Source organism: Necator americanus, chromosome I (genome assembly GCF_031761385.1).
Source record: "Necator americanus strain Aroian chromosome I, whole genome shotgun sequence".
NCBI classification, from domain to species: domain Eukaryota; kingdom Metazoa; phylum Nematoda; class Chromadorea; order Rhabditida; family Ancylostomatidae; genus Necator; species Necator americanus.
Genome location: NC_087371.1, coordinates 11,297,968 through 11,324,867, shown reverse-complemented (window position 1 = coordinate 11,324,867; position 26,900 = coordinate 11,297,968). Strand labels below are relative to the sequence as shown.

Genomic DNA, 26,900 nt, shown 5'->3' with positions numbered 1-26,900 from the left:
ATGACGACGGCATTCGCCACCGTCATGCGCTCTCCTTTCGCAGCAGATCGTACTTCAAAATCAAAGGTTCACGAGTACACTTTCTCTTCGCCGACTGTTTCATTTCGTAGCTAACCCTAGCGGAGCGTCTAATTCTCTGCGCTTTAGATGTTCAACACACTAGCGTCTCTCGATCACTCAGACGTCTTCGGTGACGTCGCGTCGACGGCGCTCGATGAGCTGATTCGCAATTCAGCCGCCGCTATCGGCGGTCACACGAGTCTGTCTGGCATTCAGCCAATGGCAAGCTTAAATAGCAACCAATTTGGCCAATCTGGTAATTTGTCGAACTCCCAAGAAGCTCCCAGCCGCGGGCGCAAAAAGAACTCTACTATAAATCTTGTATGCGTCGTATGTGGTGATCAGGTACGGTTCTTGTTAATTTTCTTCTATTTGAGATTTGTACTTGTGTTTCTCTAGGCGTTTGGGAAACATTATGGTGTTAATGCATGTAATGGATGTAAAGGTTTCTTTAGAAGGAGGTACGTTTGTACTTTTGTTATTCTATGCTTTGCTATCGTCTGGGATTATTACGCAGAAGTAGGCCTGTAGACAAATTCTATCCTCGCAAAATTATAATTATTCGTCATGATGAGTCAAGTGTTGAAGAATGATCCCGTGTAAACGCTGTGTACAACGAAATTGACGCCGTTGAGAAATTTGTTGAAAATATGGAGCTTGGGGTGTAGATTACGAGTATGAGTGTGTTCCTGGTCAATTCCTCATTATCGTGCTGAGAGATAGCGCGGGAAAGTCCGTTTGTTCCTACGAGGCACGTGAGAACGCTATGCATCCACGGGCGAGCAGTCCAAGATCAATGAGGTCTCCTAGCCAGCCTGTTCAAGTAATAAATGAATGAATAGGCTTCTAAGAGGTTCGGCCCATGCACAAAGAGGAGAGAAGAGGAAGAAGAGTTGTGACGTATCTCGTAGGAACAAATGTCGTTCCCTCGCCGTTTTCCAGGATGATTAAGGGGTATTCAGCGGGGCCACGCTCATTTTCGTAATTTGCAGTCCGAACACTATATTTTCCCATAGGCTTCCGAATAACGTCAGTTCTTTGATCCCTTCAAATGTAAAAATGCGGTGGAATAGCGTTATAAATTATAAATATAAATTAGTAATATAAATTAGTAATGTGGTGGTTTAATTCAAACTGCTCAAAACAGCATTGATATGTTAGTTGCTTCAAACTGAATCCTGAGTTCAAACTCCACTCCGGTGATGTGTGGTGTCCATTCCTTTCACGTAACATCTTCAATGGTCTTTGAAAGAACCACGCGTCGCCACATATCAATGTCATTAAGAGAATAGGAATTATATGATGAAAAGCGCTGCTGTTGAGAAAAGACCACTCATATTTCCTTGCAGTTTTCGTGTGATACGTGACAATAAGAAAAAGAGAATAAATAAACAAAAGAAATAAATTGACAAAAGCAAATTAGTACGTCGTGTCCTTTTACGTGTCACTGCAGTTGGGGGTAAAACATGAGCGAATCAAAAGGAAAGGGGTTTACAGTAATGATAGAGGTATCGAAAATTGAATACAGTCCTTGGCCTGTTATTGCCGCCGTTCTGTTACGATATCGAAACTATGTGCTCGCCCCCCTCCCCCCTCAAAAAAAAAAAAAAACGTGCACACGGGCATGACAACGTCATACCGCTGAACATCAGCTATGGATTGTAGAGCATCGCAAGATGTTGAGGGGGCGTGGCGGAGGTGCTGTGATTGGCTCACTCGTTCGCTTAAGCTCTTAGCTGGAACTTTTCTCGCTTTGACGTAGATCTACAGCACATTGCTCTGTATTTGCGTTATTTTACACACGAAAACAGTACGAGTTATCGTTACAGTTAAATCTTGGCAGGAATTAAAAGAATGAAAACGATTTTAGGGTCTTTCCACACTTTCTGATAACTCTCAAGATATTTGATATGCCTCTGTAAAACAGCACCTTTCGTCCGTAAACCTTCTCTTTCCCTTGTGCTGAATGCAGTTTCAGATGCTATTTTTAAAATTTATTTTGGTGTTACCGTGGTACTGTACTCGTAGCGACATTTCACATCCATCCACACTGCTTCTTGTGTATGGTCGGGTCGGAACGACGTGAAGCACGGAGCAGTTGCGTAAGCGGCTGCGCTCGATGCGAGCGGCGGAAATAGTGGTTGGAATCGAGGTGGGACCATCGCGAACTGCAGCGGTGGGTGGTGTTAGCAGAGGTCCCACCACGATCTTAACTGCACCACTTTGAGCGCAGCTGCTTACGCAACTGCCCCGAGCTACTATAAAGCCATTTGCAATTATATGCAATTATCGTAATTTGGAGTTGACAGATCACAGCAGGAAAGAAATAGGGAGAAAAATTTTGACGTAAAAAGGAAAAGAGAAAAGAAAAATATGGTTCGATGTTCCTTCGTACAGTGTTCTACTGCTTAAAATCCATTCTTGTTTATTTGCCTTTGCATTAGGATATAAGAGATGCTCTACAAATAGATGTAAGTTACTGACGTAGTAGACAGATTTTTTTTTGGATACGTCTACGCAAGATACAGTACCTGGTGAACTACGGTTCCAAATCTTTCAATTACAGTATAAAACGGAACTACACGAAGAAAACCTGTTTTAGAAAAATCAGATGACTCAACATTAAAATGGTATTGCAATTCACTGAAGAATTCTTTCATTCGCAGAAGGCTCTTTATTCCAATGGGTCACAACAAAAGGTGTTGATAAATAGAAATCGGTACTGAATCAGAGAAGACCGGTTCGTTGGTTATGACAGAATTTCGGTAATTTTTCTCCATGAACCACATTCTTCTGGTTGCTGAGGAATGCATTCGATCATTGGTTTCATCTCATTCCTCCATTTGCAATGTTTCTTTACAATGTTGATTGCGTCCGTTAAGAGATAGAACAGGCCACCTACAAGAACACTTTGGAGACAATCTTCGTCAGTTCGGTGGTACTGACGAAGAGAAGTCACAGATGCGATCTCATCGGAGTTAGCACGGCGCTAATGGACCTGAGCTGACCTCAGTGGGCGAATGAAATGGAAATAGTTTTGTAATGTTCATTCCATTTCAAGGTAGTTCTATCAGAACAGTCCGCTTAGTCTCAAGAATGCTACAAAGATAGGACGACAAATGAAGGATCTGAAAATGACAGAAAATCACAGTGGAATTGCATGTATAGCTAGATTACCGTATTTACGTCAACAGATTCAGTGGATTCTTTTGTTACTGCGATTGGAGATCGCATGGGACCTATCTCTGTGGCTATTCTGTCCAGGAATTTCCACTGGAAAATTTCACCAGAAACCACACAACGTAGAGTTCCACTCGGTAGTTTTTGAAAGACTTATTTAAACCCAGGACACAGAGAAAGTGTGGATCATAATGTCAAAACCATGGTTTTTAAATTTTATTTTTCACTTATTTCGGTTTCAATTTTTTGAATTTTTACAGAAAGTGAGAGGTTTGGGTGTTATCTCTCTTCCATACATAGTGGAAATAAGCAATAAAATACAAGATTTAAAAAACTTACCATGTCTCTACTTTGGCAGTGTCCATGCTCAATTCTATAATATAAATAATTAAATATGAAAATAAACAGGCTATAATAAGTGTCAATTCTGATATTATGCAAATTAATTTGAATAACTGTAGTATTGATTAGTAATTGAATTGATTAAGAATTTGAATAATTTGTAGTTAACCAACTAACTATTTCTAACTATTTTTTTATATAATATAATAATTCACTATTATATAATAATACTACTTTTATACTATTTAAATACTATTTTTGTATTATACTTAATAACTATTTTTGCATGTAAAAGGATATTAGACGAATAAAGCTGTGCGAGTCTTCTTCTCAAAAGTTGCATGTATTTTCTGGTGAGAAATGACAAAACAAAATAATCTATATTTGTATCTTTTACAGATTTACCCTTGTTTGTGTTCAACTTGTTGTTTTCTGCGTTATTTGTTTATTTTTAGCGTTTGGAACAATCGCCAATATATGTGCCGTTTCGATGGACAGTGTGCTATAGCGAAAGGTAGGCTCGTATAAGCTGTTGACATTTGGTTTCCACAGCTATTTATAGAAAAAAACTATATTTATTATAACTAACTATTATATTAAAATATTTAACTGTTTGCTATTATATTACTATATTTAACTATGTTCATAGAAAGCTGTAAAACTTGAGTTTTTCTTCCAGCCTTTATTTCAGTTTCTAAAGTTTTGTTAGTGCGAATTAGTGCGAGATAAAAGATTTCTTTGTTTTTTTTTTTCAAATTTTACTTCTGATTATAGGATTTTCATGGCTTTGGGGCGCATCCTTAAACGCCGCACTCATGTGGGAAAATATTCGTCTGCTTGATACTTAATTTTATTTTTATGACTAAACGAAATGAAACAACAGGAGGAATCGAGCTAAAAATTACTTTTATTGGAGTAATTTCCTTTCAAATTCCTATTCGTTTTGGCTTACCTTCTTCATCTGCGCCAACCAGGTGGAACCTCGTGGACCAAGACAGACACCGCCTATAAATTTCGGGCGCAGCTATTAAATTTTTGAAATCGAAAGGCGTCAATAACTTTAACATTTTCAAACTGTTGTGATATGAACAGAGATAGGTATCAATTCATCTACACTTGCTAAAATTTGATAATTGTGGAAGCATTCAAAATACTAGTTGTTAGTTGTGTTTCGATGGAATCGAGCTCAATTATGTGTTTCAAAATTGTAAAAGTCCCAATAAATGAATGCCCTGTTATAATCAAAAGGAAGGGCTAAGTAATGCACAGTCGGTAATAGGTTAGGGAGGAAAATTATACTAGAGTCAACCGTCCTCTCATTCCTCTGGGGTCGATAAATTGGTAGCAGATCTTTCTAGGATGATAAAAACACTGACTTGATACATCACCTGGCCCTGGCAAGTCATTGTGTAGGCCACACAACGTTCAAACTTAAACAAAAACATTCGAAGAAGCATTGAACATAAACCTTAAACTATTCTGGATTGAACTCGAATAGGCGCATAGGCGCATCCGAAAGAGACCTACCGATCGGTGGTCGCATATGAGAATGGATAGGTTTCCCTTTCAATAGCTTTCATGATTATTTACTCTGAAGAGTGTTTTGGAGAAGGATGAAAAATTGCTATATACACCCCTGATTTGGTTATTTAACACCTGATCGATTTTACGCCAGTGTCACAAAATTTTCATTCCAGAACATCGTAACGTTTGTCGAGCATGTCGGCTGAAACAGTGCTTCATTGCAGGAATGAACCCGCGAGGTGAGAGCAGTCTTCTTTTCAGTTTGGAATCGTTCACTAACAGTGGTTTAACCGCAGAGAAATCGCACTTGCATCGTTCGAACGTTTTTCTTGAGAAATGTGTGGTTTGCCAATTTGAAAACGAAATTTTTTAACGATGGTCTCATGGATACTTGTCTGTTGCAGCGGTACAATCAGAACGAGAACGCAGTGATCCGCTGCATGACATGGAAGATGGTGATGACGATTATCGAGAGAATTCGCCGGATAGGTGGGTCCCGTAAAGAATTTTTTATAACATCCTGATACACATCTCTCAAATAAATCTTTGAATGTTGATTTTTACCTTATCACATGTCGCCCTATTGAACGTTCTTTTTTGATTTTATTTTATTTTCTTTCTCCACTCATGTAATGTCTTCAGAGTCGATTTCTACTAGTTGATATATATTTTGTTTTATACGTCAGCGTAATGTTCCTTTTTCAATAAATTTGGAAAGACCGGCAAGAAATCTGCGATTGCTACGTTGCATTTTGTTGCTGCTTTTCCGTAGACGATAAATTTATTAGGTCCATCGTAAGACACATTCAACTCTGTCGTTTTGCTCTAAACCAGCTCATTCGTGAACCCTCAAGACTCGCACTCATTTGCTAGCGATTAAAAGTTTTTTTCATGGTTTTTCATGCGTTATTGGAAAATAAATTAAAGATTTTTCGGTGAGGTTGCATAGATGTCACTCTTAAAGGTTATTCGCACTAATTCCAACTTCACACAATGTTTCAGGTGTTCAGTTGAAGTTCAAACCGATCAGGTCTCCGTCAAAGCAGATGCACTGCCAAGTCCCGATGCAGAATTAAACAGGTGACTTAATGCATTCCTTTCAAAAGTTTAAAAGTCGTTTCTGCTATAGAAGTAGTTCTGATTAAGAGCAGCTGACACCTTGCTGGCCATGCATCGACAAGTCTGCAACAGAGTAGATCCTCCTACAGTTTCGGGATACGCACGTTCAGATGGTGCGTTTTCTTGTCTTTACGATCTTTTTCTGTAGAAATGAGGCCAATTTTAAGTTGTTATTGAATTGACTGATACGTGAATTCTCGAGCTTACTGATTCTCGTCCATTTCTGTATCTGTGTAAAAGAAGTATTACATGAAATTTTATACGTTGAAAGTTCATCCCTTCAAATTTCCTCAAAAGTTCCAATCAAATCTTTGGGTAATAAGAACTAAATTTCTATGCAACATTTTTGGTTTTTTTAAAATTTATCACGGTCTTTCTCTGTTTTGAAAAGTTTCACCAGACCTTTTCAGGTTTATCGTCAGCTAGTGTGTCGTTTATCAATGCGTTTTACAATCCGAACATGATTTCATCTAGGACTCCTGTATGCTTTTATTTACATGATTTTCTGTTTTCGTAACGGAATTTAAAACTGTTCCTTCATACTGCAGCAATTAAATCGGTAATGTTCCAGCTGGTCATTACCGCAGAACGGGTGGCGACAATGAAGGACGTAATGCAGGACTGGCGACGGAATTTTGTTCTGTTTGCTGATTGGTTGCATGCCTTACCGGAGTTTGCTTCGTTAAGCGTTGATGATCAGGTTTTTGTTCTTGTTTTCTGGAGGATGACGAAAAAAAAAGACTGCTTCAACCTCTTTCTTCCAGATTCTTATAGCAAAAAGTCGATTTGGTCCATTTTACTGGTGGATGTGTGCGAATTGGACAAATGAAGCAAATTGCGATGGGGTTTGTTACGCTAACGGCACGTACTTTCCAAGAACGGAGGCGCTGCAGTGTTTCCCTGACGTCCGGTATGATTCATTTCTGTCTTAGAGGTCTTTGAAGAGCTTTTCATTCTTTCTTCTTTTCTTTTCTTCTTTCAATACTTGTAATTTGCAGAGGCTGCAGTGAACGCATGGTTGTGACACTGTCAGAGCCTTTGAAAGAGTTACAGCTGGACGAGACGGAAAAGTCACTAATGCTTGCGGTCATTGTGTTCAGTGATGGTTTGTTCTTGGAAACTTCTGAAGAAAAAGCAATGGTAATCCAAGAATGAGCATTTAGAACCGCTCGAATTGTCAGTGTCTGGGAAGGAACATGTACGAAGTATGGGTCATCGTTTTGTGCGGATGCTGCACCATCACATCCGTAGTCGTGAACCAAGCCTGTCGAACGCAGCTATCGCCCTCCGCATCGCTAAAATCATGATTCTTCTGACAGCAACAACGGTAGGCGCTCAAACCAAACTTGTGATGGTTCTGTTTATGTTTTTTCTACTTTTTTTTGAATCGTGTCTCAATTTTCACTTTTTGTCGGACACTGAATAGGTGCATGAACGAAACATGCATTATTCTGATCATATGCGTAGTATTAATCTTAATATTATTCTTTACCAAGCCAATAGTACATTCAACATTCAACTCTTTTTTGAATATTTCGTTTTGGTTCTGGCTTTTTGATGTTAAAGTGCACTTCATTTTTCCACTCTTTCGTAGCAATTGTATCACTAGTGGAACTGCTAATGATTTAAAGATGTGAGGGTCTACATTTGTGTAAATTTTTTTATGGAAATTTTTTTTCAAAACCAATCATGTTATGATACATTTTACATGTAATTGCTGTGTATGCTTGCACTGATTTTTAATTCCTTCCGTCGCTATCGAAAATCTTTCCGCACTTCAAAAACAGCAGGCAAGGTCGGAAAATCTCACTGATATTTGTGTTCATTTTATTTATATTCCTTGTTTCTTTCCATTTCTTTATTCCTCAAAAAAATTCCTATTACTAATCGGCTTAATCAACAAATCTTACCTGCTCCTACTAAACTTGTGTTCTGAGGAATTGTAGGGGTGATCTCGCTATAGGTTTTGCGTGTCAGGCAACTTGGTTGGCAATTTTGTTTGCATGTTATAAAAATATGTACATAATACCAAAGCGCTGCTAAGATTCGTATGCGAAACTAAATGAGTTCAATTAACAATGAGAAAGGCAGAAAGAGGCATTTTTCACTGCTATTCTACACTTGAAAATTTGCTTTGAAGGCATCTTATCACGAATTTGACGTGGTATAGAAACCTCATTGAAAATATAGAGTTCAAATATAGAATACGAGGATAACGCTTTTCTTCTCATCGTCATAAAAATTGCATTGAGAAAAGCCGTCCATTCCCAGGCGGTGGATTTGAACGCACTACTCTTGCGCACGCACCGCGTCACCGTGCGAGCGGTCGAAAATCAATTACGTTTCCTCACCAGTCTGTTCTAGTAAAACCAGTAAAAAGACTCCTGAGAGGTCCAGACCTAGTGCAGAGGTGACGCGTTCTAACGAAACTCGTTGGAACAAACGCTGTTTCCGCGCCTTTTTTCACAACGATTAGGGGAAAATGAATGGGGTCGTCGTCATATTAGCAGTCTACACCCCTAACCCTATGAACTCTATGTTTATATATCATACTTTGCATGCGCTTTCAACGCCGCGACAGTTTCGTTATTCCCCGCCTTTAATCTTTGATAATAAGTTTTATAACCGTATTAGGCGACCGTGGTCACCACACAAGTTTTGATCACGCTCATATTACTGGATGATTTTTACTGCCTGGGTTAGAAAAATTGCAATCGAATTATCTTTCACTTTGTGCAGTTGCAAAGAAGAAAACAAGAATGAATGTGACTTATCATTGCAGAATTTGGTGTACATGGCCAGCGACAACTTTCAACTGCACGACGTCCTCCATATCGTTGATTTTGGTTCATGGCCGGATGACTTCCTTAAGAACAGTTTCAAGGATTCGATTTGAATTTTCATCTCTACTCAGCGTTTTCTTCCGACCTTCTCAATTTCCACATTCCTCCAGATACGGAAAAGGTTTCGTCTTGATTGTTATTTCATTATTCTGGTTTTTTTTTCCTATCTGTACGTACTTATTGCGTTCATTGTTCGGGTAGCAATGAGTATTCGATTAATAGCATATCCGATATCAGCTAATTGTTCCAGTCAGCTTCTATTGTATTTTATGATGAACACACTATTTTTGCTGCTTTTGGTTAAGCTGTTCGAATTTGTGTGATTCGTATTAATGAGGCGCATAAACCTCGACCAATTCAGGTTTTGTTTTGAAGGAGCCATTATAGATAAATATCTCTGGTGTTCTTCTTCCACGTTTCCGAGTCATACTCGCCACTTTTTCACCATAGATGTTCTTGTTGACCTTGTTTGAAGCTAGTGTACAAAGCTAGACCCATCCTTGTGTTCCATCGGTACACCACTGTTGGAATGACTTAGTGATTCGTCGTCGATCGTTAAATTCCTGTCGAATTTCAATTCAACCAATGCTAGTCCATTTAATATGACTAATCTGATGCGTGTTTCCTTCTCATTATCCATTTTATAAGCTTCGGGCAATGTTAATAGGGACACATTGTTTTGTCACGTCGTTTTTTTTTCTCTTTGATTCTTTGTTTCACAATTGCTGCTCATTTTTGTAGTAGCAGTAATATATGTTTGTTTTGGAGTGATTTTATGAAATCCGTATAGGTGTGCGAATCGCTAGAATTTGTTTGTATAAAATTTTTGAAATTTTTAGATTTGGAACCTCAAAATACTATACAGAACCCTTGAATGCTTTATTTCGTTATGCGATATATTATACATACATTAGATCTATTGAGAAAAAGTGATATTTACAAGATGTCGCCACCGACTCGCAGATCACTGGAATTCGTTGTGTAGAACGGCACGCATGTGCTGAGCTTCGCACGCCATGGCGCTATCCGAACAGTTCGTGGAGCCGGTGGTGCTGTGCTCGAACGACCTCTTCTTTTAATACTAATTGGTAAACCACGATCCATTTGCTTTTTCACGTCACGTAAATCAATCTTGAGTTCGATCTAAATGTATATTTTAAGCATAGGATCCATCTTGATTCGATGGATGCATGTGATCTACACATGTGTGCCATTCTACACGACGAATTCCAATGGACTTACCATACTTTCCGGTTTGTTCAGGGCGCCGTTACCGTGATGAGGCTGGAAGAGATCATTCCGAAAGGTTCTACATAAGTAAATCTTAACAATTTACTTATAAATCACTGACCTTAATGATAGGAATGCTATTTTGTGGATTTTTTTGCTCCTCTTTTTCTGGCAAATCGGTACATGTCCCCGTTTCAACTTTTTCCTAAACATTTCTTGGTTTATTCCAAAGTGATATTGTTAGCAGTTCTCTGAATGTGTACCTACCATAATAGATGAAGTTTTTCGAGGTGTCGTGTCACGAAAACTGTTGCGTATTTGTTGACCGAGCGTACGCAGCCGGTTACGTGTCACTCGGAACGAATCACTGACACTGCCATCTTTTCGTACCCGGAACATATTGAAGGTGGACACCGTCTCCTCGAGTTGCTTCTCACGCTCCTGATGTGATCAGTCTTATTATCGGTTCCTTATCAGACCCTCCCATATACCGGTGCTACTTATTAGTGAAACGACCACTACATGGACAGTAGACGACTTTGATTAGGAATGTTGAGATTTTATTTCTGGATATCTAATATCTTTCAGCTGATCCTACTTTTGTTTTCCATGTGTTTTTTTTTTCAAATCTACGACCTTCGACAATTTTTTCCTCAAAGGTTCTCATTGAATGCCGTTTACTGATCATAACCCTTTTTATTGAATGACAATTCTCTTTTTCTTGAACTGTTTGGTGAAAATTATCAGCCAGAGAAAGTGGAAGTTTCATTTTCGTCTAATCACATCTCAAAATTTAACTGCTGTGTTTTAAGTTAATTGAATTCAATGCATTTAAATGTTTTAAATGATAGTCGTTTCGTAACGTCAAGCTCAAAATATTAACAAGCTCATTTTCGAAATTTCCCCATCCACCAATGCTTTGCTTACCTGCTCCCGCTTCTTCTTGTTATACAGATAATCTCTACGCTTCTTTGAGAATGCAATCCAACCAATTTTCGACATGAACAGACTAATCTCAGTCACCGTAATCAGTGACATGCCGAGGAACATCCCCATGTTACCGCCGATGTCACCTGTAATTTATCGTTGATCGAGGAAAAGAGGAGATTCAGAGATTCTAGATGTAGAGAATAAAGTGTTTGGCTTACTAAGAATCTCTGTAAGTGATGTCGCTTGGACTTGTCGATATTCAGTATGGGCCATGTCGCGGAAGAACACGTTCAGCGTGAGGAAATTAGATCTGAAGAATTATATTACTAAAAACTATGCGGAAATTTCGTTTTCTACATTACTACCGTAGTCTAATTCTAGTTCTAATTTATTATCGAGTGCACAAACATCCTTTTTGAAGCAAGTGTTCTTATAATTTTTTTCCCTCCTTCTGAGATGAAGTGTAAACTGTTTTTTTTAATTCTTTTGTTTTTTTTTCCAAAAGGGTTGTTATGAGTTCTTGATTATGAGTAAGAAAATCTTCGATTTCGTTATATATGTAGAGATATATATAGTTGGATAAAGCGTTACGGAGGGGAAACCTTCACCTCATGTGAGCTTTCGTCCATGCAGAATTCTTGCGAGTAAGCCATTTCAAAGCGCCGTGACTAAATCCATGTCCATAAGAGTTGTAAGCATGATAGACCAAACTGTTGCATTCGATTTTACATTCTTGACACTGTGGCATGTGAAAATAATCAGTTCCTGAATAAACATGTGATAGTTCTTGATTCTTGTGCCGTTCTGAAACTTCTAAAGTTGAAAAACTAAAAAAAAAAACAACTGAAACTGAAAAATCCTAAAATCAACTACAGTGAGTTTCTTTCCCAAATTTTCAAATCCTCTTTGTCGTATTTCCTAATTGTTCCTGTGCAGGTACAAATACATAATGATCTTCGTACAGCTACGTTAACCAGTGACCTCACTACAGTGAAGTTTTGGGTCAAAACGACTTGAAGCTTGGTGAAGTTGCGGAGACGGTTGCGGTCGAATTTTCGCGGCGGGACCTTTTATCCACCTCTGCAGTTGCTGCAGTCGGATCGCAGCTCTGCGGGCAGCTTAACAAGCGTATCACTACGAGCTATGACTGGTTACGCAGTTGCACCATGCTTCAAATCGTTTTGAACTGACGGTGTTGTGGATTATAACGAAAAGGTTCTGGACAACGTTGACGTGAGCGGCTTCTCGAGACTCCTTGCGGCCTTGATCACCTAGTGACGCAGTCAGCTATGGGTGGGGGAGGATTTTGACATTTAATCGCATTAAATTTTTACGAGACCGACAGCAACCATGGGAAATTTGGCGCGATCTGCACAGGTGCTGTCGAAGACGTTTCACCAAATTTCAAATCACACCAATCTGCAGGGTGAAGTGTTCGTCGAGACTCTCCCAACAAAAGATCGTAAGGTGTCATATTCAATGCTTGTCTTTGAAATAAAATCTTGTAACATTTCAGTGCTCGAAACTTGTACAATGAAAATATTTTAGCAATGATGATAGCACAGAAGCCACAAAATGATATGAAAGACGGGATATTTTCTATCTAGTAGAGTCAAGACGACATGAGGCAGGGTGCTGTTGCGTTAGCGGCTGCGCTCAAAGCGGCACGGTGGAGACAGCGGTTACAGTCGGGCTGGGACCATGGGGAACTGCAGAGATGGGTGGCGCTGGCGAGGATCCTTACCGCTCCGCTCGACCGCGCCGCTTCGAGCCGTGCTTCATGTCGTTTTGACCCAACTACACTTCTGGCAATATAACTGGTGTGTTCCTCGAGCCAGTCTTGATGATGGACGAGTTGGCATTTTCTTGGTACTCAAAAATGCGCTCGATTACGTCGGGGTCATTTCGTAGGCAGTGACGTAATCGAGCGCATTTTTGAGTACCAAGAATAGTAATTTTTTTGAGTATGGGATATTTACAGTCGGCTGCCAATGCGAGTTCAAACAGTCAAGTTTTTAAATAGACTGGATGTATTTTAAATGACTTAATAAAAGTGTGAAGGCAGTAAATGTAAAAGAAGTTCAGAATGCAAACAAATATCCAAGAATTTTGATCCTTTTAAAAATTTAACTTACTATCTTAACTATCAAAGCTAAGTAGTACAATTATGCACCTCTATTAAATTAGCTGTGGTGAGAAGTGATCGTCTGGTTTAGGTGAGTGGCGGTGTAGCTCCAGTTTCATCAAGTCTTACCTTTGTCAAGAACCAATCCCTGACAGAAGTATACCATCTATATTTATTTTTTATTACTTACTGTTTATCATATCATTTTATTCTTATTTCAATTTATTTCTTGGTTTTCGATGTAATTTTTCAAAATATTATTCATTTTATTTAGTTTTTAATTGTTACATAATTATGGAAGGATCATGCTTGGATGAGAGGAATGAGAGAGGGCACGCGGAAATTTTCGAAGAGGCTCATTTCCTGACCATTTGCTGTATAGGAGTTACAAATAAGGGAAAAGATCTTGTAGATATTTAATTCGCACGCAGATACTGACTTCTGTTTGTTTTCTTTGGAAAAGAACAGAATCGGGGGAAAAGTGTAGCTGGGGGGATGGAACAATCAGCCGCGCTCTTCTGGAAGCTCTATCCTTTTTTCTCTTAGCAGCTTTAGCCCACCTTCCATCTAAGACTAATGCTTAGGTTTTAGGGCCCCAACTGAATTAGTTCCGGAAATAAGAGCGCGGTTCAATGTCTCAGTGTATCCCAAAATCATTGCAGGTCCCTTTGAAATCGTGTTTTTTTCAGAGTATCGAATGATCATTTCGTATGACTTACCATTGATCTGCGTTCGAATATGTTGATCGATACATTGGAAGGTTTGATACGGCGTGCACATTGGAAGCGCTGGAATAGGAGGGGAATTTCTTGAAGGTTTTCCCCAATTATTACTACCGTAAACACTTTCACTCACAAACATCGATATTGTACGTGAAAGGACTGCATCCGCAACGATCATAGAAGTACTTGGCCTAAATATTTTATGTGTTCCTCAACATTTCCTCTTCATCTCCTCTTTTTTCTTTTTTTCATCATCATGTCATCGTACCTTACATAACGACTCGCAATTCACCGATGAATAAGGAAGTTTGGTGGAGTAGGTTGTTGGCCAGATTTCACTACAGTTTCCCCAGTTTTCGGACGAAAGTAGCACGTACTGGAAATGAGATTGTTGAACTGGAAAACGTTGTGCTTTGCACTTGGTTAGGAATGTTCTTGAGCCTTATTTCTTCTTTTTTTTTTGTAGTGTTGAGAGCTTGAAGCAGATTTAAGCGCAAGAGAGATCGCGCCTACCACCCATGGTGCTTGGCTTTTTTCATGACTTTCTCTTTTCTCATAGATTTTCAGTGAAGAAAGAGTTCGTAAAGTCCTTATGTTAGCCATATAAACAACTGAGCATGAGTCGTCTCTAAAACGCACCGTATTTGTAGAGATCGCCGAGTACACTCTCGTTCCAGGCGAAACACTTATTCCCTCTGAGACCAGATAAGGTATTGTATCTGGTGCGTGAACATAGTAGCGAAAACCGTTTTCGAACGCATTCGAGAAGATTGGATCGGCATCGTCTGAACGAACAGTTTGTGAGTCCGGATCGATTTCTTTTTTTCGTTATGTTTCTAAATTAATCACCTCCTGTGCCGTCGAATTGCTCCTCCATATGTGCATCGAGGATTATTTGAAGTCTAAATGCATTAATTTTAGCAATAGCATACATGATTTTTCAAGTATTTTCCTTCTTGCGATACCAGAAAATCTTGTCTTAATTTCTGTTATCTTTAGTTACGCTTGAATTCTTGTCAGATCTTTGGAACTGAAACCCTGCATCCTCTCTCTCTCTCTCTCTCTCTCTCTCTCTCTCTCTCTCTCTCTCTCTCCCTCTCTCTCTCTCTGAGATGAATTAGATTAATCCAAGCTCTAAAGCTTTTGTTCCTTCGCGGGAGATTTCTGCAAAACTTTTCTACCAAACGCCTTTCCTCTGCTTCCTGTCGAAAGACAAATAAGAAACACAGTTTTCAATTACGTGTTATCAATTATTTGCGAAATATGTTTGTTTGAAATGAGCACTGCACCACTATTGCAGATGTTATGGCATCAGAAAATACTGGAATCTTCTCGATTCAATCAATATCTCACCCCGAATTCACGCCAGCGACCGTCTGCTTTTGCATCCATTCTCGAGCTCCTCGCATATCCAGGGAGTGACATTTGCCGAGGTTCGTTATTTTCGGTTCTATGTATTTACAACAATCGAACTGACGTCCACCAAATGTGCATAGTTTCATGGTTTCCGAGCAGTTGAAGCTAAAAAGAGGAATTTAAACTGTCCGTGTCAATTTCATGAAAACATAGGTCATCTAATGACCATTTCCTTATTATAACTAACTTTTGTCACTTTTAATTTTGAAGATGTGTAGCTTATATAAGTGCCGTCGAAAATAATATGTTTAGTGAAAGATTATCGCCTTTGAACAAGAAAAGAGACGAAATAATTTTTTGGGATTTGGGGAAGCTGATTGACTGACTGTTCGGTGCTCATTACGTTCAATCAGAAATTTTAAGAACTTTTAGAAATTCACAAAAGCAAGGTCGTGGTAAAAAACAAGAATACTACAAGTATGTTCAGTTTTTGGTCACATTTCAAGCTGTGCAGAAAGTTTGGGAATGTTTGAAACGATGCATGTAAGCATTTTTGTTGTTGTTTGTTTTGTGTTGTTTATTTTTGAACATTATTGTAATTATACATTGCATCGTTTTGCTGCTATCTTAAGTCTAAAAAGGTCAAAATTGCTGCTGGATACTAGTCAAGTGTCCAAATTATGTCAAAATTTATGCTAACACTGATATCTGACTTTATTGCTGTTCTCAGTAGAGTGGACTTTCCACAATGTTTATTCATGGAGTGGGGAGGTGAGTAGACGAACTCTTGGTGATTCTCGAGCCGTGATTTGTTTTGTCACAGTAGAATTGTGACAAAACATCTCCCAAATGGTACTTTGGTTCACTTAGGTTCGCAGATTCGCGAGGAATAATGTGAAAGGTTTTTACGTTAAGAGGGCTTGGTACGGTTAAAAAATGTCTACTTTGTTTTTCCATCTCTTCAGCCGGACATTCTGGCCCAACCTTTTATTTATGTGCCTTTGGTCGGGATTAACGATGTCAGTTGGGTCACGACTGGGAAGCGTGTCGCTTTGTTTCTACCACCAAAATTGGGGATCGTGGTGCTACGATTCGACTGCGCCGATCTATATGACTTGATTGATTTGCAGTGCAATGAATCCAGTAGGAACTACGCTACCCACAGTGATGATATAAGTCATTACTTAGATGGCCCGTCTTCAATGGACTTACGGGGGCCACTATCTTACCTAGTAGCTCCTTTCCCTCGCATTCGACATCCAAGATGTTCCCAATTCGCATAAGTGATGGTGCCGAGGTGTTTGAGCCGCTTTCTATTTGTTCGTAATCCTCTTCCTTTCATGTTCCCTTTGATTCATTGAGCTTCGCTCCTTTTATACTTCTCGAAAAGGGAGCGATTTCGTCCGCAAAACGAAGGTTCGAAGGGAATTTTCTTTCAATCAGGAGTTCCTTTCTTCCCAAGCAGGTGATTTCATTATTCATTATAATGCAGTGTGAATAGCCATGTAATACCACCTTGTACTACCACCTTTCCAATGGGCATGGTGAGGGGGCGGTGGAAGAGCTGTACCACTATGCTGGATCAATCGTAGAATTAGGCTAATGTCTTTACATGACGCGTCCACAACTTGACCTTCCAGCGCTGACAGAAATGTGTTCGTTCCTACGATGTCGAAAGCTTTCTTTTAGTCGACGAAGGTTAGGACAAGGAACAGGCGGTTTGGCAAACCTCTGTGAGCCTAGACGTCTGGATGTGGTCCACGCAGCTGGACCTGAGATGGAATCGAGCGTGCTTTTGAGGTTGGCCTTGGTCCAGCGTCTTTGAAATGTGCATTAGTATGATCTTGGATAACACTTTGTATAGGACGATCCGCATGCATATCGGTTGGTAATTTCAAAACTCCTATCGACCACTTTTTTCATGGATAAGAACAGTTGACAACTTCTTCCACTGGTATATTATTCTTTGTTTTTAGAGATGGGATGTCATATGCGCCGCTAGAATTGGAGAAAGAGGATGCCCACCAGCCCGAAGAATGTGTGCTGATATAAAATCAGTCCGGAGGCTGTGCCATTTTTCAAGTTCTTGATTGCAACTTGCACTTCCGAAGGGAGAATTTAGGAAAATTAGCACGGGAGATGATCGAGTTCGACACAAGCGTTAACGAACGGAGAAGGCTTATATGGCACATCCTCGCGATCGTTTCCATATCACGGCACGAATTATGTCTTCCTTTAGCGAGGGTGTCACTGGAGCAATAACAGATGTTCTTTTCCATCTTGTGGCTAAGTCGTTATCTTCGTTCAAAGAAGACAGAGATCAGAACCACCACAAAGGAATGGTATTATCGAGAAGTCAAGTAGACGTCACCTTCGGTTGGTGAGTATGTGGTTGACCTACGCACGAGTCGTGCCGTCCTCTTCCGTCGACTGACTTCATGAAAAGAGAAGAAATAAGAAGGTGAGCAGCAGAGATCAGGCTGGAGAGACGATTGACGTTTTCATTACGGTATCGTAATTTAAATCTTCCGATCCTGTGTTCCTCTTCTGTGGCCTTTCCTAGTTTTACATTGAAATGTCCGATAACGAACTTGTAGAACTGCTTCTCGTTGCGGACCACTTTCGTCAGCTACTCATAAAACGCGTCCAATTCGGATTCATCAGTTGCAGATGTTGGTGAGTAGCAGTTAATGATAGTTAAGAATTTTTGGGACAGATGATGGGGACCAGGAATGGTCAGTACGAAATAACAAGATTTTGTGAGAATCGATGAGATGGACGGTAAATGCGTGAAAACTAACAACCCTTACATTCCGCGACAGAACCATTTTTCCGCAAATGAAAAGTGTACCGTCATTCATCTGCTTCACTTCGGACCTGTTGTCCTTGGTCTTTTGCAGAGCAGTCGTGTCGAAGTTTGATGGGCTCCGAAAAGCGCAGGTAGGACAACGTGTGTAGATATTGTTCTCTCGTTGTAAGAACAAAGTCTGAGACAGTCTCCATGGCGAGTCGTGCACGTGTCGCCTTGTCGTCCCCAATTAAAGATGTCCTGAGTAACCTGATTTGATCGCCTCTCAACGGTCCCGACGTCTGAGACGAGAGGGCCAAGTGTACAGCATACTAAGGCAATGTGTATGCTGGATGGGCACGAAGACTTTTTTTCAGTCCTATCATGACGTGTTTAGCTTTCACCACAGGTCGCCGCCAACCGATATGGATTAGGGGACCACACTGCGACCTTTTTCTAAGACGGTGAGGAATCTTGGGACTGTTTACCTAGGTTTCCGGTTTTGAGACGGAGATGCTGGACTTCCCAGCTTCTGTAGCCGATCTCACTGTAGCCGACATCTCCGCTCTCCGAATTTGGGTGGCATCGCAATTCATTTCGATGCCACCCAAATTCGGTAGTGTTTTTGAAGTTAAACTATTTTCCTTCACCGAGGAGGAACGCTCCCTTCACTTGTTTTTCCCCAGTCCTAACATCATTTATGGGACATGATCATAGTTTTTCTGGTCCGTGATCAATCACGCTACAGTTCTGTTGCTTTTCTATCTAATCGGCTGTAATCCTCTTATCTCACATTGTTCATATCGCTGCGAAAACAACGGAAACTAGAACTGTTTTCCAAAATAAGTGGAAAAAGTTTGTTTATATTTTCGTAATTCACTACTAAACGCTGAATTACTGCGAGAATCCAAGCATTACATACCCAGCTTCGGAGAAGAATCCATTGATGGTGAAGTTGGGGTGTTGTTCTTGATAGATTTGAAGCGCTCGATCGCCTTGAAGACGGTTGTACACTTTAGTATTGCGATATATCAGAGACAAGGGGTTCAGGCCTACCTACATGTAGCTCTGCTCGATCAGCATTACTGTACAGTGCTTTGGTGTCCATTAGCGATTCCATAAGGTAATCGAGCAGTTCGTCCGAGAAGTCACCGGTTGCGTTTAGTTCTGAACCATTAGAAGTAATTTCTTGTGGGCTGCACAATAGTCTGCCGAACATCGTTCTTACTTCGGATATACGATTTTTTGATTGGATTAAAATTACACATAGTGACCATAGGAAAGTCCATTCCGTTCTCGCTGATAAGGAAAGACACCTAGAAAAATTTTTGTTTACGTTGCTGTCCAGGATTTTCTTAACACAAGTCACATAACATATCACTAACAAGTTCTAATAAAACCACGTATTTCAAGAAATATTGTAATATAGGGGTTCAGTCCTGAACAGATGCTTCCTTACTGGAAAATTGAGATAATCTAATGCTTACCTGTGAAACAATGGGATTGCTGACATACATAGTAATAAGTGTTGCGACTTGATAAATTAGAAGAATTCCTGATCCCATCATCATCAGCATCCAAAAATATGTTGAGAAACGTTTTCCCTGGTAGATCCGTTTTGGACCATGCATAGTTGTGGTTTCTAAAATTCAACATTATCAGGAGGAGCTAATCTATCCATGAGTCTCCAATATTCATCTATTTCTTTGAAAGCACCGTAGAAAAAAAAACGTGAACAAGCAAAAAAATGAGCAGAGTTCACTACTCCTTCTAACATCCTATTTATTAGGGTTGTAACGAGTTTCTCATGTCTCAAATTTGTTAAAATTGTTTGAAATGAGGGTTAGTGACATACATGCGATTGTCGGAGTCGCTGCTCCGACCCCTTCACTTCTGGACTGTTGGCGAAGGGACCCCTTCACTTTTGAACGGTTGGTGAGGAGTCTTCATCGCTTGAGCTGCATCCCATGAAGTAGACCCGCTCACCTGAGGAGGCTCCGGCTCTCCGCTGTCGCACTAATGGTTAGAGATATGTGGAACTTGTGCTAACGTTAGATAGGGACAATTACTGTTAAAGTTACGTTCTGTTCGTTCCTTGACAATGAACATTTGTTGATGAAATAGTTGACTTTAAAGAACAATTCAAATTTTTTTCTCAAAAAAGAAGTCCTACGAGTTACCTACGCGTCTACCCATCGAAATAAAACGATTGCAAATTTTCTCATAGAAAACAGATTTTTTCGATTGTTTTCTTGAAACATTCTAATAGTAATGAAATTCAAAGAGTACTAGCGAGTAGAAAGATGGACGGTTTGAAGCCAGCGATCAGTATCATTACAAAGCAATTAGTACGTCTGACTTCTTATCTTCATGTTCCATAGGCCACAGGACTTCTGCTCATAATTTTGTCACTATGAGAACTTTTGCAGCATCTTGGTACAGTTTATCACCATAGGGCTACAAAAAGCAAATTTTTTCCCTACTATCTTGATGAAACACTATAGAAATATGCTACGGTAACGGAAGTCTTGAGAATAAGTAGAGCAGTTGAAGGCAGCGATCATTATCCTTTCTTTCTTTTGATCCATCACGTCACTGAACTTACTTTACTTAGATTAGATTTAGGTTTTTGTTAGGCGTTACTTAGATAATTGAACTGAAAAAAACCTGGGACTTAAAGAACTTTTCGCATCAGTTGTACTCTTGTTCTTTCTTTTAGGGTGAAAGTGTATGTGTTACTTCTAAGGGTCAATACATAGCGTACACGAGCAGATGCGAATCGCGCCATCATCGTCTGCATAGTACACATATTTCAAATTCCGCTCGATCCATTAAAGTACAGGATCTGGCGCGTGCTTAGAAGTTAATTTTGGACGTTAAATTTAACTTCTAATTCAATTTAATGCTCCTTTTGTTCGAGTTGTGGGAAGCATACAATCATCTACTCGAGCATCAGTAGGAAAGGTCCCTTAGTCCCTAATATTTACTAGGAGTAACTATATAAAAATACGTGTTAGAAGTTTCTTGGGGGAGGGGAAGAACCTCATTCAAACACAATCTGCACTACTTGAGCGTTGAGCTTGAGGTTTTTCATAGAATTCTTTAGGGTGAAACCAAATAGAAGGGGAAGAGAAAAACTGGAATTTCTCCTATTTTTCTTCATGGCTATGTTGGTGTTGAAATCATATTTGACCTACTGATAGCTGATTGTGGGTACGATGTTCAAGTTATGATGGCCATGCCAAAGTAGTGCGATCTTCTAAGTGTATGAGATCGAAAAAGAAAGATGAGTTAAAATAAATGTGAGGATTTAGAGCACTTCTCCTGCTTAAGAGAAAAAAAATCTCACTATAGTTAACTGATTTGTCACGGATTTGGGAAAGATATGAACTATAGAAGAGGTTGAGGAGTATGTGGATGCTTGCTTACACCCGAATACTCGATAGACTTTGAAACGCGCTATCCCAAGCGGACTGACTAATGCAGTACATTTTATCCTTCAATTTTTGCTGTGCAAGACACAATGATATTTTCTAATACAATTCTAGAAATAAATAATGACGTGAATTTTGTACTTCGTTATTTATTAGTACGTTTGGTATCAATACGTAATAGTTCAGGGAACGTTCAGATTTACTGCTGGGACTATTACGGATTGATAGAAATCTGCATTCGGTGGAAGATCTCAGAAACATGGGATCTACCTAAGAATACAGACTTGTGCCGGAATGACTCCTCACATTTTTCTGGTAGATGTGTTCATGAGAAAAAAATGGAATGGCTGCACTTGCAAATAGTCGAAATGGCAACAGTATGACAGTAAAATAAGGAAAAAATTGGTTTGAATTAATAAAATTCTTTTCTATTCGGGATCCCATCATTTTTTGAGTGAAACGGTAGTCGAACTCACGCGTTATTTGTATTCTAACGAATCTATGAAGTAGGAACGATTATTAGCATAGTATACCCACGTGAAAAATGTTGAGTTTCACGACTAATCGAACCGATCCCTTCCGTTTCTTTTATCCGTCGTATTTGATCTACCGGCACTTGTAGAATAATCTGTGAAGCACGTTGTTTAAATCCAATCCGTCGCTGTTGCATTCCGCTTAACGAAAACCTCGTTGTAGCTTTTTTTATTAAGGTGGTAGCGGAATCTTAGTTAAAGCCGGATTGACTAGTTAAATTAAATTCAAAACTAATTAAAATTAAACAAGGTTAACACTTACGGATCTTTCTCGAAGTATTCATTGCATGCTGTGAATGTTACCTAAAATTGGTCTGTGAAGAATCCTGACAACACCTACGAATTGATTGAAGTTGAACTCTCTCTCTCAAAAAAAAAAAAAAACTCACAGAGCGGGGAAGATGACCGCCTGAGGAACTCTCTGAAGATAGGTCCGTTGAAGAAGATGGGCTTAAAAAAATCCCTTTTTTCCTCTCAAATCTCACTTCTGTCACGGGAAAAAATTTTGAATTGAAGGTTTTGAGCAAATTTCTGCATCAAATTAGATGGGAAGCTTATACGAGGGTATTCTATAGCGAACTCTATTAAAACTTTATTCACTTTGTTGTATACCGAATACTGTAACACTGACCGGCAGAAACCGTCTCCATCGGGAGCATAACGTTCCGTTTTTGAAGCAAGATAGAACATCTGAAATAGTTATAGAGTGTTGGTATGAAAATGGTACAGTTGTTTCTGCATTAAAATCGAAGAAGATCACAGAAAACAGGAAAAGGTTTTTTTTTCGAATTTATTTTCATTCCAAGAGAGAATGGTCTCTTTTTGCCCAGAAGTTGGTCCTGCATGCTTAGTACTTGTAGACGTGGTCGCTGATTGAAACGAAAGATGAGCTATGAAAAACCTATCACATTTTGATTGGGCAGTCTGGACACGTTGATAAAAAGTGCTTACGGAAACCAAATAACAGGATCAGAATGCGGATGAGGTGAGAAAGTCTGATCGGAACGGAGTGTTTTGACATTTTATCTGTCGTGGAAGGTGTAGTTTGGGTGCTTGAGCACTTCTATCTACGGTTTGTGCCAGAATGTTTGGGAGCGGATTACGTTCACCCATGTTGGAATGAAGTAGTGCGCTTTATTTCTGTACTCACTTTCACATTAGATTAAAATTCATATATTTTCGATCTAAAAGTCGTTATTAATGGTGCTAGTCGGCTTTTAGGATCTGGGGACCGACATTTAGTGTTTTTCTTCAACAACAACGTCTACATCGTCACCTCCCTCACAGTTAATGACGAGTTTTGTTGTGGCTGTGTGAAGTCGTTTCTTAAGAGATCACGCTTAAAAATACTTCTCCGGAAGTAGCACAATTATGGCTGAATTAGCGAAATGGACACGTTCGATCAACCGTCATTCAGCCGTATCTTCGATTCGCCTGGATATCAACGACTTGAACCCTTTCCTTTCTCTCCTAGAATCACTGAATGCGCTTCTTCAAACTCAACGCCAGTCAGCCATAACTGCGAAGGAAAAGTAGTGTATGAGACGTCTGCCCATGAGAGATGTGGTCCAGCGTTCGGTTCTTCGAAGAGACAGAATTTATTCTATTCTCGACTCCTGCTGTCATACTTGGCTTAGTCGTTATGGTTTTGTTGATCAGGAGTGATTGAACGCAGTAACCAAACTAGAGGGGTGAGTGTAGCGTAGCGCAGTCGGTAACAGGTTCCGCTGCGACTGAACGATCGATCCATAATAGTTCGAGACTGCCTCGGTGCCAGCAAAGCCTTTAATTTATTCGGAGTCAATAACTTGGTGCCAGAGTTGTCTGGGAGGATGAAAACACTGAGTTGATGCATCATGCATTGGTCTCCGTAAGCCATTCTATAGGCTAGAAACGCGTTCGTAAACCTCGAATGGTTCTGAATTCGAGTGAACGAGATGGGAGAACCCAAACGGACTCATTAACCACCGACACTTTATCCTTTATCTTTTGACTAAACTGGAGGTACTATACATGTTCGACTGCCCCTGAATCCGGGCACCTTGGAACTTTGAGCTCCAGGACATGTTCTCAATCTTCACAAAGATCGATAGCAATCTTGGCCTCTAGAACAAGTTTAGTCAAACTAAAGGTGGTCAAGCCTTGGAATTTGTCCTTGCACTTTGTGGTGTAGCAATATTTTTCGCAAGTATGAAAATATTGTGATATTTTTCACAAGTGTGAAAATAATAATACCGAATTGTGAGCAATGATACATATCTATGTATAGTGACACTACCGTAAACCATACGCTGTTTTTATGTGAGCGTTCAACGGAAATACCAAGCATATCAGAAAGCAAACAAGTCAAACTGAGAACAACATTCAGACAAGCAACTCTCACATATTTTTAGAAAAACTTCCCAAGTTTATCATTTCTGAATCACCACTAGTTTGGTATTACCTAAATGAATCCTAGCGTGGAAGGTTAAGATAATTTATTTAGGTTATACCAACCAGAATAAAAAAGAGGAACAACAAAAATTTGGCAAATCAATTCAATTTGAGTGATGTAGATCCTTTGAATATCATGAAGACAATAGATGACAAGGAACCGGAGGAGTTTGGAGTGAACGTGCTTTCTCTGAGGACCTTCCTGCTTATTTCAGCGTTGCGACCGATACGCGAAAAATGTCGAATTTCGCAAGAAATTCACACACAAGAAGAGGAGGAACTGTATTCAAAGTACTGTCAAACGGGTGGAAGCAACCATAAAAGAATTTTCTGCATTCGAGAGCTTCCTACTCGGCAAGCGAGTCCTATGTTGGCTGCTGTATTTCTAAATTTGTTCAGAAATATTCAAAAACTTTAGTTATGGAAATGAGAAGCATTTCATCCCCCATCCACCTGGATGACAACGAAAAAAAAATGGTTAATTGCCAAAGACGACTGCTACAAAGAGAAACGAAACGGAAAAAATTGTAAAAGGTCATGCTAGCTGGAATATTCTAGCCAGTTATGTATGAAATTTTTTGTATTCACCTCAGGAATTTATACTCTGTTTTGTTTTTGTACAGTTCCACATGACAATCGAGTTATTCAATGGTTCAAGATCAACGTGCTTGATCTTCATTGACAGAAAAATGTAGATTTAAAGTGGAGTAGAAGGGATAAGGTTCGTTTATCCTATCAAGAAATGTTCACACAACTTTTATGAATCTATTGTCATGCGGAACCTAATAAAAACGAAACACAGAGTGTTTGAATACAGAACAATCCATAAGGGCTTGAGAAAATGAAGGATTCATTACAACGAAAGTACAGATGATGTTTGGGCATAATCGGAAATCGGAAATGGAAAGCCAGCAATCCTCTGAGCCTCGATTCGACTGAATTCACTTCATCATCGAATCTTATAGAGGTTTTCCATAAACAAACACTGCAATCCGTACATGAATGAGAAGGAGAATCACATCAACATTCGAGAACGCTGATTTCTTCCGCCCACTCATACATGGGCGTTGGAAATCTTTGTGCTTTATCGAATGAATTATTATATTAGTGCTGCTCAAATAATCACGAAAACAAAGACGTCAATAAACGGGGAATAAGTTTAGGTTTTATAACTTTCGAAGGTTTTTCTCGACTAATAAGAACAGAGTCTCAGTTAGTTTATTGAATGTTATCGCTAGGGTTTTGGGTGTAATTAGGTTTCAGAAATGATTTCAGGGTTACTTTGAACAGCTCCATGCATCGTTTTGACTGGTGACGAAGTCATCATCGAAATATTTCGCATAACTCTCTGATTAGCTTGTGAAGCATAGCAGAACCAAATGATTTTATTGTCAACATGGTCATGGGATCGAATCCATGTCTCAAGCGCAGGAAACCTCTGCAATTATAGAGCATGTTTGGAAAAACAAACCAGTAGCAGGAAGAGGAAATTACAAAAAATCCAAATAGAAAAAATATAGAAAAAGTGAAAATAACGGAAAGCATCCAAAGACCTCCGTCTCGGAGGTCTTTATTCCATTCATATCTGACCTGAAGGATCTATAACATCCGAGGGCTAAAGTCTTCTTCTTGTTTCTGTCGATCATAGCTCTCAGATGTGATGCATCGCGCTTTTTTCTTACTATTAGCTTGCTTGTTCGCGGTTAGGATAAACGATAAAAAGGATAAAATCTCTGGCGCCTCCGACGTTTCTGGCGGTAAAAGAGGGCTTTGAGGTTTTGGAACCTGTGCTAGGCTATATAATCGCATCCGGAGGCCAGCAGACCATCATCATCAAGTCAGCGTTTTAACTCTCCCCCATGCATGTCTGTGCCAATTTATGAACATCAGAGAGAAAACCTAAGGTCGATAGTTGGTTGACACTTAGGCGGTTCCGAACCATCGACTGTGCGATAAAAGCGGACCTCGTACCGACTGCGCTACACCCTAAGTATCCCGTTTTTTGGAACATTTCTTTTTTCTGGATCTAGAGTTTGAGCATAGAGAAGCGGTGCTGGATCTTACTTTACTTTACAAATACTCAAGCCAATTGAAAAAATTTAAGAACATCGATAACGTGCGGTTTCTGGCTTCTCCCTCTAGTACTTCTTTTCAGAAGTACGACTAATTAGAGATGGAAGTCACAGAAAAGTTCCGTGGAGGTGGGAACTAGAGAAAATATGCTCGACGAAAACCAGAAACATTCGCTTGATTTGTATATTCGAAAATAAAGACAAATATT

General features: G+C 39.6%; 4 protein-coding genes across 8 annotated transcripts; 2 read left to right on the top strand and 2 right to left on the bottom strand.

Moving 5' to 3' along the window:
• RB195_005159 (uncharacterized protein) lies at positions 1 to 10,234 on the top strand (the record flags this gene model as incomplete). 2 transcript variants are annotated; one of them, XM_064177491.1, is made up of 16 exons in its annotated part: positions 1 to 66; positions 148 to 405; positions 460 to 521; positions 4,038 to 4,096; positions 5,280 to 5,345; positions 5,511 to 5,595; positions 6,109 to 6,186; positions 6,253 to 6,338; positions 6,636 to 6,706; positions 6,797 to 6,925; positions 6,990 to 7,135; positions 7,224 to 7,330; positions 7,389 to 7,552; positions 9,008 to 9,061; positions 10,054 to 10,156; positions 10,230 to 10,234. In XM_064177491.1, the coding sequence occupies 16 exons, from the start codon at positions 1 to 3 to the stop codon at positions 10,232 to 10,234; spliced, it is 1,539 nt and encodes a 512-aa protein (XP_064034615.1). The 2 variants fall into 2 exon arrangements, with proteins under 2 accessions (XP_064034615.1, XP_064034616.1); XM_064177490.1 differs by lacking the exons at positions 1 to 66; positions 10,054 to 10,156; positions 10,230 to 10,234 and having other exon boundaries at positions 9,008 to 9,121.
• Positions 10,005 to 16,773, bottom strand: RB195_005158 (uncharacterized protein; the record flags this gene model as incomplete). Of its 3 annotated transcripts, XM_064177489.1 has the most annotated exons (14): positions 10,005 to 10,211; positions 10,311 to 10,352; positions 10,420 to 10,503; positions 10,566 to 10,739; positions 11,226 to 11,371; positions 11,447 to 11,538; positions 11,837 to 11,993; positions 14,073 to 14,141; positions 14,209 to 14,266; positions 14,344 to 14,451; positions 14,715 to 14,860; positions 14,925 to 14,977; positions 15,429 to 15,596; positions 16,661 to 16,773. In XM_064177489.1, the coding sequence occupies 14 exons, from the start codon at positions 16,771 to 16,773 to the stop codon at positions 10,005 to 10,007; spliced, it is 1,617 nt and encodes a 538-aa protein (XP_064034612.1). The 3 variants fall into 3 exon arrangements, with proteins under 3 accessions (XP_064034612.1, XP_064034614.1, XP_064034613.1); XM_064177488.1 differs by lacking the exon at positions 10,005 to 10,211 and having other exon boundaries at positions 10,284 to 10,352; XM_064177487.1 differs by lacking the exons at positions 15,429 to 15,596; positions 16,661 to 16,773 and having other exon boundaries at positions 14,925 to 14,952.
• Positions 15,376 to 17,815, top strand: RB195_005157 (uncharacterized protein; the record flags this gene model as incomplete). The annotated part of the gene is made up of 4 exons (XM_064177486.1): positions 15,376 to 15,563; positions 15,864 to 15,974; positions 17,121 to 17,231; positions 17,671 to 17,815. 4 exons carry the CDS (start codon positions 15,376 to 15,378, stop codon positions 17,813 to 17,815), a joined length of 555 nt encoding a protein of 184 aa, XP_064034611.1.
• A 469-nt stretch (positions 17,816 to 18,284) lies between these two features.
• Positions 18,285 to 22,876, bottom strand: RB195_005156 (uncharacterized protein; the record flags this gene model as incomplete). 2 transcript variants are annotated; one of them, XM_064177485.1, is made up of 9 exons in its annotated part: positions 18,285 to 18,480; positions 19,142 to 19,214; positions 19,276 to 19,386; positions 19,448 to 19,535; positions 19,707 to 19,861; positions 22,191 to 22,327; positions 22,449 to 22,489; positions 22,576 to 22,636; positions 22,818 to 22,876. In XM_064177485.1, the coding sequence occupies 9 exons, from the start codon at positions 22,874 to 22,876 to the stop codon at positions 18,285 to 18,287; spliced, it is 921 nt and encodes a 306-aa protein (XP_064034610.1). The 2 variants fall into 2 exon arrangements, with proteins under 2 accessions (XP_064034610.1, XP_013298633.1); XM_013443179.1 differs by lacking the exons at positions 18,285 to 18,480; positions 22,449 to 22,489; positions 22,576 to 22,636; positions 22,818 to 22,876 and having other exon boundaries at positions 19,114 to 19,214; positions 22,191 to 22,323.
• Positions 22,877 to 26,900: the final 4,024 nt, after the last annotated feature.